The sequence below is a fragment of the Phycodurus eques genome, chromosome 18, assembly GCF_024500275.1.
Source record: "Phycodurus eques isolate BA_2022a chromosome 18, UOR_Pequ_1.1, whole genome shotgun sequence".
Lineage (NCBI taxonomy): Eukaryota > Metazoa > Chordata > Actinopteri > Syngnathiformes > Syngnathidae > Phycodurus > Phycodurus eques.
In genome coordinates, this window is record NC_084542.1 from 10,088,479 (window position 1) to 10,100,601 (window position 12,123).

Sequence of the window (12,123 nt, forward strand, 5' to 3'; positions counted from 1 at the left end):
TTATGTATTAAAATATGCTCAAACAGTCAAACAACAGTGTGCAGCATGTGTTTTCAAGGAAATTCAATAAAAATACACCAACTGGAAAGCAGATCTGGAAGTGGCACAGACAAATTGAGAGGAAGACTGAAAGCAAAATGGGTGGTGTCTCACAGGCAGTGGGCATATCAAAACAATTGTAAAGCTTTGTGAACATGGTTAAAAAATCTACGTCCGTTTGAATATGAATAAGGAATTTTCCTAATGATTTTCCACATGAAGCCTATTCGGTCATATTTCAAATGAATGTCACCATGTACTTTTAACCATAATTCACAATACCTTCATATCAATCTTGGAGATGCTTCATAATCCTGTGCCTTTGTAGATAGGATAAACCTGACCTGTTCTTTTTTTACAATAATCCTGTTGCAATGAAAGGGGATTCTAAATCCTTTTCATTTGTTGCATTGCCACTTTGTTTTGTGTTTTCAGGGTTATCAGAGACCAAGCCACTACATAGCTACTCAGGGTGAGCTGTGGCCAAACAAATAACATTAATAACGATAAGTAATGTTCAAAGTAATTGTAATCAACAAATACATATTTGTAGCTTAATGGAGTCGTAAAGGTGTGTCTTATGTTTGTAGGTCCTGTGCACGAGACCGTGTATGACTTCTGGAGGATGGTGTGGCAGGAACAGTCGGCCTGTATTGTCATGGTGACCAATCTGGTTGAGGTCGGAAGGGTAAGTTGTTCTTTCTCTTCCCAGTTATTAAAGATATTTGGCAATGGCCGCTCGTCTGTAGATAAGAAGATACGGCCTGAATATAGAAAGAATGTTTAGCTTTAAAGACAGTTAATCCCAGTTCTTCAGGTGATGAAAGACCAGGGAATTTGTTAAAGCAAATTCGTACTTTTCAGATTCATTATGACTGTCAGCTGGACAACAATGTGTGGAGTTCAGGTATAATTGTGTTTGCTTGTTTCTTTTTTTTTTTTTTTTAATACAGGTGAAGTGCTACAAGTACTGGCCAGATGATGCCGAGGTGTACGGTGACTTCAAGGTGACCTTTGTCGAGGTGGAGCCGCTTGCTGAATATGTGGTCCGCACGTTTACATTGGAGAGGGTAAGAAGTTTTTTTTGTATTTACAATGCATGAAATATCGTGTTGCACAGTTACTCACTGGCTGCGGTGGGAATCGTTCACTCATTCTGGGGGATCTGCCTTCATAAATATTGAACAGCTGAGTCTGATTTACAAAATGAATACAAACAAAAGACTTGATGTCTAGCCGTGTTGTAATGTGTTGCTCTACTTACATTAAAGCTGTTTTCACAGCATAATTGATGAATTTGTCTCGTGCAGAAAATCAAACAATACCCCACAAACGGAAAATATTTTTCTATATCAATGCAATGCATCATAGAAATATTGCTTGTCTAGTGACCATCAGTTGTTCACTACTTTTCAAGATGCATTGTAAGATACATTTGAGTGCACTATACAGTATCAGGGATAACCTTACTTCACTACAGAATGCTGACCTTAGGGCCCTATAAAGTGTTTAGGAATTGATCCCAAACACCTCAAACATTTACAAATGTTTGAAATGTTGTTGTTTTTTTCACCTCAAACATTTACAAATGTTTTGAAATGTTTTTTTAATTAAAAAAAATTACCATTCTTGATTAGTCTGCTTTCTTTCTCTTCAGCGTGGTTTCAATGAGGTGCGAGAAGTCAAGCAATTCCACTTCACAGGCTGGCCCGATCACGGAGTTCCGTATCACGCCACGGGACTACTTTCCTTCATCCGCAGGGTTAAAATCTCTAATCCACCCTCTGCTGGGCCTATTGTGGTCCACTGCAGGTATAAAGAAACTCTACACAACTTCCACGTGTAACACCCATACAGTATGTCAGTTATATGTGTACATAAAGAGAAGAATAGAAATAGCTCATTCTTTGTTGTCTGTGTGCAGTGCCGGGGCAGGACGTACGGGCTGCTTCATCGTCATCGACATCATGCTGGACATGGCCGAGAGGGAAGGCGTGGTGGACATCTACAACTGCGTCAAGGCACTTCGGTCCAGGAGGATCAACATGGTACAGACTGAGGTGACTGCATTACCCATCATCCATCTGCATCAACATGCTAGGGCCAGACACGGTAAACAACACACTGTTGGACTCGAGACAGGGTACGGGCTGAAGGGACTACATCCATAACATCTTTCATCTGTCTGATTGTTTGTTTGTGATGTTGACTGACTGCTTGTCACCCCAGTGTCATGAACGCTAGGATGTGCAACACACTCCATAAACAGTAGATTCATATTACAGTAATATTACAAGTGTAACTAAACTCCACAAAAGAGCACATTGGCACTACACCGTAATGAAGATATGAAAAAAACAATACATCCTTGGGGATAGCGAAAAAATTGTACAGAAAATGTGTTGCATAAAAACTCCCACAATGAGTATAGGGTAGGATTACTTTTGACTTGGCTCTTTGGAAAATCTTGGTTTGCTATTATCTGGTGGTGGCTGAAAGAAATCCAAACTGCAACTGTTTGCGCTAGGATCATTGCTTTCTTAAAATACAATTGATAGTTGTGAAAATGAACATTATAATATAGTGATAAAATATATTATTCCTATATTAGCATCTGAAGGCCGTATTCATACTCCCTGTTAAATGTTGCTTTCTTGGTGACTGAATGAAACAGCGACTAAGAACTAAACAGAATTATGTTATGATTATGATTAAGAACTATTTTTAACACCCAATTGATGTAATTTGTAATTCTGTGATAACCCGTTTATATTTTATTTGGAACCCCAATTGCAACTTATTTGGACTAGTAAAATCGTCAATTCAAGTTTACTTTTAGTATTCAAATCGGAGAAGCCGCCTTAAATCTTGTAAAATGTGAACTTCAGTCTTCATTTGATCATCTCCATGACTCCACCTGCCGCCTCTCACTCACCGTTTGTTTGCTCACCTCCAACAAGTTGTTGCTGTGACAACGGTCATTGTGTTCCGTGTGTGCGTACGTGTGTGCAGTGATAAAATGCACTTATACGTTCTCCAGGAGCAGTACATATTCATCCACGATGCCATATTAGAGGCGTGTCTCTGCGGAGAAACGGCCATTTCCGTCTGTGAGTTCAAAGCGGCTTTCTATGAGCTCATCCGCATCGACTCCCAGACCAACTCGTCCCACCTGAAGGATGAGTTTCAGGTAATTTTTCTTGTTCTTGTTTTTCTCTTCTGAGCAAAACAAAGCTATAACTTCTGTCACCCCCACCTGCTTTTTGCAGCGGAACCTGACTCATGCACATATTTTTGCCTTTCTGGAGCACAATGAACTCACGCCGGTGCATTATCTCTTGATTTGACCTCCAGACTTTAAACTCAGTGACTCCTCAGCCTCAGCCTGAAGACTGCAGCATTGCGTTGTTGCCTAGAAACCAGGATAAGAACCGCTTCATGGACGGTCTTCCTCCTGATAGATGCCTGCCCTTCCTCATCACAATAGACGGGGAAAGTAGCAACTACATCAACGCGGCTCTCATGGATGTGAGTTCACACAGCTGCACAGCAACAAGTTTCACTGGCCACTGTAAAATACATACTTTTTGCCTGATAAATTGTTAAACAATACATTTGTTAAAAATGTAAACACTGTGTGAAAACATGGGAAAAAAATCCCAATACATTTGTTAAAAATGATGAAAATGAAGACACTACTGGTCAAACATTTTAGAAGAGTCAACAGTGGAAAATAAAGCTGATTTAATAGTGTTGTGGCCAGCAAGAAAACAGTACAACAAAGATGCCCACCTGGAGAGTGGAGGTTTTTCTAAAACCTTTGACCAGTAGAGTACTTTATTCAGTCACTCACGCGCACACATACAGTCTCCCCTCCCTGTTGGTGTGATGCTGTGTTTGTGGTTTAAGCACACAAGAAAGCTAGAGACAAATCCAGGTTTTGACTAAAAGGGAAATAAATACCTTCTCTGCAGAGCAAAAACATCACTAACATTGGCATGGACGTGTTGCCGTTATTTCATGACTTCAATAAAATAAAAAAAAATTAGTCAACCAAATTGTACTACAAATGTAAAACATATGGGAAATGTATTCATTGTCAGTTATAGTTTAGCATTTGTTGTCATGGGTACTCTGCAGTTTGTCGGGAGATGACGCAGTGCAATCGGTTTTCATGAGAAATTAGAAGGATGTCGATGGAAAGGGATCCACTGTAATAAGGAAATAACCCACATTGCTGTTACTCACAAATCTTCTTCAACAACACTTTTAATGGCACAATACAGTGTTGTTGTTGTTGTCCATCCATTTTCTGAGCCGCTTCTCCTCACTGGGGTCGCGGGCGTGCTGGAGTCTATCCAAGCTATCATCGGGCAGGAGACGGGGTACACCCTGAACTGGTTGCCAGCCAATCGCAGGGCACATAGAAACAAACAACCGTTCGCACTCACATCCACACCTACGGGCAATTTAGAGTCTCCAATTCATACATGTTTTTGGGATGTGGGAGTAAACCGGAGTGCCCAGAGAAAACCCACGCAGGCACGGGGAGAACATGCAAACTCCACACAGGCGGGGCCGGGGATTGAACCCCGGTCCTCAGAACTGTGAGGCTGACGCTCTAACCAGTCGGCCACCGTGCCGTTTTACCATTAATATAGGCTTGCTTAGGCACAGAGACATGCATATAAAATGTAGCGCTTTTTCCTCTGCCATCCGACTAAATTCTCATGAAGAAGACTTTAGATAGTGTGACTTGTGAGCTGAGGTCTTGCAATGGTTGTACAGTACTATTTGCATGGTGAGGTAAAAGAAACCCAACTTTCTGGGCAAACGTGGTAGAATTGTGATTCAATCTGATGAACTTCAGTGCAGTTTGTAAAATTGCGTTTTAGTTAAACTTGCCTTTGGCCTCTCTCTAACCAAGCTGTCAGAGGAGTTCCAGGTAATGGGGTTTCACTTCAAATATTCCAATACTGGATTTGTTTCATGGCTTCGCTGTCTTTCCACCAGCCACCACATTCAATGTCTTGCCATTAACGCCCATAGCTCACACGCCTCCCGTCCCACACGCGTGTCCTTGTCCCTCATGTCCCCCTTAAACCCAACACGCCATTCACACCTGTGCTACATGTGTGGCTACGTACCGTCGGTTCATATGATACGTTTATAGAGACCGAATATGAAGTGGACCCTAGTAGATGTGTTTATCTGTGCTGCATGCTCCTCACCCACTGCATGATCTTGTGACCAAGCATCTAGGACCTTTATGGTTGCTCCACATTGCCCTGTGTGAGTGAGACAGACAAAAGAGCTGTGTGTCTCCTATCAAATGTTGAACAGATTTCTGACCTGACATATCTTTTTTGTTTACCTTCAGAGCTACAGACAGCCTGCTGCCTTCATCGTCACCCAGCACCCTCTGCCCAACACCGTCAAAGACTTTTGGCGTCTGGTGTACGACTACGGATGCACCAGTCTGGTGATGCTCAATGAGATTGACCTAGCGCAGGTACACTGTGACTTTCACACGACCACAGAGTCATGGGTCTGTATGTTTTATCTAATCAAATGTCGAATCATCTGCGCAGGGCTGTCCCCAGTACTGGCCGGAAGAGGGCATGTTGCGTTATGGGCCCGTCCAAGTAGAATGTATGTCCTGCTCAATGGACTGTGATGTCATCAGCAGGCTGTTCAGAGTTTGCAACCTCACAAGGGTTAGTCTTCATGATAAAGGAGACATCCATCCCATCCATTCTAAATAGGAAACATACTAGGGCTGGGGGGAAAAAAATCGAATACCTCTGCTAAATCGACTTAAAAAATAGTTCGACGCAAAATGTCTGCCTCAAAGCTCCCCCGGAAACCAAAAACAATCGTTCCGTCCGGAACCATGTTTGCGCTGCCAGAACCAATGTTTCACGCAAATATTTATTGCAGACGGATGCAGTGTTGGCTAGTAAACTTTGCAAAAAAAGAGAGTGGAGCGTCTGTAAGTGATTTTTAAGGCACCGTTAATGTGTGAACGGAAGTTAGCGTTTTTTTTACCTAAAATGCTAATGCTAATGTTAATTGCGATTGCTAACTGTTTTTTTCAAATTTCCATAAAAACTCCTTTTAAGTCCCGTTCATCAAGCGTGTGTGAGTGTGTGGCTAACTGTCACCATCTGTTTATGTTTTAGCCTCAAGAGGGCTACCTGATGGTTCGTCAGTTCCAGTACTTGGGCTGGGCGGGTCACAGGGAGGTCCCGGCCTCCAAGAGGTCCTTCCTCAAGCTCATCCTGCAGGTGGACCAGTGGCAGCGTGAGGGAGAGGAGGGGGAGGGAAGAACCATCGTTCATTGCCTGTGAGTGAAGGCTCAATATTTTCTGTTACATTGCGGAGGATGGGTAGCTGTCATCGTGCACACTTCCACCAAGGATTACCGGTAAACATTGTTGTTGTAAATTTCTTACACCAAGTAGCACCCAAAAACAGTTCTCTCTCCAAATATCACCACCATGACCAACATTAAAATACAGTAGTGTAGTAATGTTGATCAAGAATGAATTAAATTAGGCTTTTTTTTAAATTATTATTATTCCTAAATTGTATATTGACTATCATTGTAACCACATTGTGCACAGTTTGAACATTAACACAGCACATCAATATTGGACTGCAAAATTACTAATAATTATTGAATTATTAGTACATGTATTGTACATATATTAAACATTGTACCTAAACAAATGTTTTTTAAACAATCAGTTATAAAAGATTAAATGCAAATTTATTGTTCTTAGTGATATACAACTGAATTGTACTGAACAAATGTGCTGTACTCGATTTAAAAAAAAAAAAAAAAAAAAAAAACCTGTTTAAGCCATGGACCTTCTGCAGTTTGAACATTTAATGGAGTGATTCATCACGTACCACTAGAGGGAGGTGGAATACCACACTGAGAATCACTGCTCTAGCATGCACGCGTTTTTTGTGTATTCAGGGTATTCATTATAATAATAATATGCCATATGAACATGACAATGCTATTGTTCCTAGTTTTTTTTTTTTTTTTTTTCAAACTAAAACTTTTCTAACTTCATTTTGTAGGTCATAGTCAAGAAATTGAAGACAAAGTTACACACACACACACAAAAAAATTAACTCCCTTTGTTTGTGTTTGTAAAGAAACGGAGGCGGGCGTAGTGGCGTGTTCTGTGCCAGCAGCATCGTGTGCGAGATGGCCAAGAGGCAGAGCGTGATCGACGTCTTCCACGCCGTCAAAACGTTGAGGAACAGCAAACCCAACATGGTCGACGCTCCGGTGAGTCCAAACACTGCTTGCTTGTGTCTGTCAACGAATCAGCTTACATTGTGGGCTGCAACAAACGATTAATCTTGAATGTTTTCCACAATTGAAAAGTCATTAACTATTGGATAATATGATTTCAAGTGCTTAAAATGATAACACTTGACATGTTGTTTTAATCACAGTAGTCACAGTAATTATTTTGACGTTAAATAGTAGCACTGATAACACTATTAATTTAGGTTCCCTTGTATTTAGTTTTTAGGGAGGTTCCTGCGACGTGACATTGCTGTGCAGTTGTCTCTACGTTATTTGGTACTTTAAACTTGAATCCAAATCCCTGTCACATGCATCACTATGAAGCAGTAGAACTATGTGATTTCTAATATGACATTTTTGCAAAGATTAAAATGTTGAGTTGGGGTGTTATAAGGGCTCTTTTTGAGGGGGCTGCCTCATTAGAGCTGCTGTTTTGGTTAACATGTTCCAAGTCCTCAGCTGTTTACCTCTTTGTGAGTGAACAATAGCGTCTTTAAACTAATAATTACAGCGATAACTGTTTTGTTTTGTTTTTTACCTGATGGTCAAATGTAGGCATCTATTTGAGGGAACAGTTTATTTGTCTTAGTTGGATGACTTTGACTGTACTGGACTATTTTGGGCATACAATATACTGTACATAAATGTGACGTTTTTGGTTTCCAGGAGCAGTACAGGTTCTGCTACGACCTGGCACTGGAGTTCATTGAGTCCTCCTAAGCATGTGGGAAAACGGTGGAGGAGTACAGAAAACCACCCGCCACCCTTCCCTTGCCACCTCCGAGCCCCCTCGCCACGCGGCGGCCGCTCACCAGTAGCACGTCGCCATTCCTTACAGAGCGCCGTCTATTGGACATGTGCTGAGGAGACTGCTTTTAAGCTGATATTGTACACCTTTTTGAGTGCCAGTGGGCCCCTGGATGCGAGGAGCCACAAGTCAACAATGTTTAGTCTCTCTACACGCCTATCGCTCCATAACTGCCACCAGCTTCAGGTGAACGTCATCAGGATGTTCTTTTTAAGGTCTTTTTAGTCAATCAGAATTAGATCTTGAAAAACGTAAACTAACCTAAAGGTCATTTAGAAAGACTGACACAAAAGAACGTTTACATGTTGAGTATTATTAGGCTTTTACGTTTGTCATGTCATGAAGAAGAAACTTGTAGTCAAATGAAATGTGATTTTTATTTGTGTCCTTTTTTTTTGTAAGTTGATTTTCTTTTGTCTTTTAGTGTTAAAGTAAACACCTTTGGCTTTATTTGTGTTGTAATTGAGGGCTGGGCCCAAAACACTTTCAATTCCTCACACCGAATGAGCTCTTTAAAGAAATATGAACTAATTAGTGTTCTGACAGGTTCAAAGCGACCATTAACGCTGTCCCTTGGCTTCGTTTATTTTGTGCACTGGCGGCCTACCGTCATATTTTCTCTCTTCTTATGGCGTCGCCGATGTTTTATTCATAAGCCAAAGACTTGTTGTAAATATGTGTATACGGTTGAAGCACATTGTTCGTATTTATTGTTTACTTGCGTTGCTTATAAGAACAATCATTCTTCACTCCCACCACCACCATAAATGGGCCCACCAGTGAGCGGCGAGTGTAAGAACATGCTGTATATTGGAGCATTAGAGGTACATTAGTTTCTTTTTTCTCTCTCCTGTATTTACTCTGTAGTATTGTCTTGTTTTAATTTGAAATGAGTCTTGTGACATTACTGTGCTTTATTTGGTGCAAAACAGCCTCGTCGCTCCCGTCGTGGTCAGAATTTGGCCTCATTGTCGAAACGAGAAGAGCTATTTTCTATCCCGCCAGCCGTGAAAGTGACGCTTGTGCCTGATCGTTTTTGGTGTGTTTTGTTTCAAGCGGATGGATGGAGATCAAACTTTGTTGAATGCGTCCTCGTGGACCAGCGGCGTTGTCACAATGTTGACTTTTGCTGACTGACGTGTTTCTGTTTCGCACAAGCTCCATTCGGACAAAACTAAAACAAAGTTTGTAAATAGAATATAAGGCTCTAGAAAGGTTGCATCCTGTAAATAGACGATACGTTAAAAGGCTCTAATGTTGAGATTTAATTGACAGGTGAAATGTTACAGCATCGCTTCTGTTTGTACAGACAAATGTTAAATGTGTATTCTCTCAGTGGAACCTAAATTGTTTTTCTTTTTAGTTCTCGTTTTTTTGTTTAAAAAAAAAGAAAAGATGTCAAGTAATAGGGAAACCACGGATTTAGTGACTCGCATCACTAAAACAAAGAAATCCACCATTCCAGTAAAAGTGACCATGAGTGACGTTTGCTGCCAAGCCAGTCTGAATATAAAGTCAATATTCATAGTTATTCTTGTCTGTAATGTTTGGCTTCTTTGCTGTAATAATAAAAAAAAAGACTACTACTTTCAAAAAGACTTTTATTTCATGAATACATTAATCAGGAAATCATTGATAGTGCGCTTCACTTGCCCTTCCCGGACTGTCCTGTCATTTGCACGCAAATTATTAGCAGGGGTGATTGGCTCTCGATAGCCACCCCCACCACACACTGCGTCCTATTGGCTACTCGTTGCTTCCCTTCCCAAAAAGGGGCAGCACTGCCTTCCCAGTCTGCATGTAGATTAAACTTGTGGAATTGTATTGTTGTTGTATATTTTATGTGCTTATTATCTGATGTTTTTGTTGTGGTGTCTCTTTTCTGTCTGACTACATTTGCGGTAAATATACTAGAGCCGAACTATATGGATTTTTTTTTTTTAGGCCGGTTCCAATATCTGGCAGAATAAAATAACAATAACTGATAAATCGGCTAATGAATTAAATGTTATATATTATGAATTAAAAAACGCATCTCTTTTGGTCCACAATAACAATAAATAATAACATGAATTACAGGCAGAACATTTGACTATTTTACAATTGTCAAAAATCTTTGTTTGAATATCCATCCAAAAATCGATTTGAAAAGCGCTAATATCAACCGATTAATTGGTTGGCCCGTAGTCAGGGCTGCCCCCTCAAAACTAATTTCCATCCATCCATTTTCTTCCACTTATCCAAGGTCGGTTCGCGGGGGCAGTAGCCTTAGCAGGGAAGCCCGGACTTCCCTCTCCCCATCCACTTCAACCAGATCTTCCGTGCAGACTCCGAAGCGTTCCCAGGCCAGCCACTTGTCATCTTCACTGTGTTCTGCAGAATCACTCAGGAGATCAATACCATTCACTTAGTATGGCTGGTATTGTCCCGTTAAAATTCACCTGAAAGTTTTAGGCACTGTGTCCTTAACTCTCGTCGCACTCGAGCCAACATATGACAAGCGTCTCACAACCTTCCTGCTTTCTTCAAAAAGTTTAATTTGCATCTTTATTTACACATGGTTGATGGCAGTAGTTTAAAGAGTCAAATTATACTTTTAAACAAAGCGAAAACGAAAATCAGAAAATGATATGAATCGTTGAATCCAACCCTTGCATTTAAAAAAAAAAAAAAAAAGGAAAGAAATCTTACGGTATATGTGTCCGGGGTAAAGCAACCTCGAAAAGGAAATATTCATCTTTAAAAGAATCTTATAAACACTAACCAATCTGTAGAATGCTGTAATACTGACCAGCAAGGAAACACAAAATAATACATTCATTTCACTACCCTGCATGCTATCTGAAGAGCCTATAAAATCATGTGGACGAAAGAAGGCTTTGAAACAACAAAAACATGGTCAAGCGCGTAAAATAGTTCCATTCAAATTAGGCATATATTATATTTATATATGTATATTTTCTTTGTACATATACAGAATATTTGGCATTTATATCCATCCTCATATTTCTCAACAATTCTAAATAAAATAACAATAACCATCTTTTTGCCGTCATGTGTTTCTCATTTTCCAAAACCCCTTATAAGGCCTTAAAAAAAAAAAAAAAGTCATTATTTTTTTTTTCTACCAACGTCCACAACACGACACAGTTCTCCACCAAAGGCAAACAACAGTGTGACTGCTCTCTCGCCTCATAATGAAATCATCCAAAAACAAATGGTAGCGAGTGGATTCAAGTGGGCTTCTGGAAGCAGTGACATAATCATATCAATATTCTTCTAAAAAGCAGAGAGTGGGGTGAGTCGCACTCTTGGAAAACACTAAAAAAATAGAATTACCATCCACATATTAAGTATGTCAACTAAGCTTATTGCTTGAAGAGCAGATAAAGCCGACGACTGGGTGACGTCAGTGGTGTTTTTATGAGGAGAGAGAGCACAACAAGTGAAGGACATCTTTGCAGTGCACAAAACAAGGGAGGAAAAAAAAGCTTCATAATTCAAGCTTGATCAGAAGATCCAGTTGGGACTCTGTCTACTACTGTGTGCGCGTGTGCGTGTCGATGGTCTGAATGAAGAGAAACAAAAATACATGAACATTCCATAGATTGAGCACCAGTTCAAAGATCTCTGATGTGGTATTCATTGATGCAATTGGCACGTCTAAGTGGGTCAATTAAAAAGCAGAATCACAACCCCGCTGACCTCCCAGCAACACATACAGTACACACACGCTAACGCTGCATAGTGACGCAATCGTGGCCTCCAAGCCCACCCGCAAGAGTTCGCGACGAGTTCTGTGCCGTTTCTGCGATTTTAAACCTACCGTGTTGTGAGGGAAGAAGACGAGCCTCCTGGCTGCTCCCGTTTAGTACGCACGTTATTGTTGAGATTGCTAACGTCCATGAAGAAGATTCATTTGTAATTTCAGGTTTCAAGTTACATG

At 40.6% G+C, this 12,123-nt stretch overlaps 1 protein-coding gene across 17 annotated transcripts in view; it reads left to right on the plus strand.

The window, feature by feature from the left end:
* The window catches only part of ptprk (protein tyrosine phosphatase receptor type K), a 99,193-nt gene extending 89,155 nt beyond the window's left edge, over positions 1-10,038 (plus strand). For 4 of the 17 annotated variants that reach the window (XM_061705020.1, XM_061705019.1, XM_061705017.1 and 1 more), the window contains 12 exons: positions 475-511; positions 630-727; positions 993-1,109; positions 1,697-1,851; positions 1,964-2,099; positions 3,080-3,229; positions 3,394-3,567; positions 5,420-5,551; positions 5,631-5,756; positions 6,222-6,385; positions 7,210-7,345; positions 8,036-10,034. In XM_061705020.1, coding sequence (XP_061561004.1) covers positions 475-511; positions 630-727; positions 993-1,109; positions 1,697-1,851; positions 1,964-2,099; positions 3,080-3,229; positions 3,394-3,567; positions 5,420-5,551; positions 5,631-5,756; positions 6,222-6,385; positions 7,210-7,345; positions 8,036-8,089 — 1,479 coding nt within the window. In that variant the 3' untranslated portion in view covers positions 8,090-10,034. Of the gene's footprint in view, positions 1-474; positions 512-629; positions 728-992; positions 1,110-1,696; positions 1,852-1,963; positions 2,100-3,079; positions 3,230-3,393; positions 3,568-5,419; positions 5,552-5,630; positions 5,757-6,221; positions 6,386-7,209; positions 7,346-8,035 lie in introns of all 17 variants that reach the window. The other 13 variants (XM_061705018.1, XM_061705012.1, XM_061705016.1 and 10 more) reach the window with 9 other exon arrangements.
* The last annotated feature ends 2,085 nt before the right edge of the window (positions 10,039-12,123 follow it).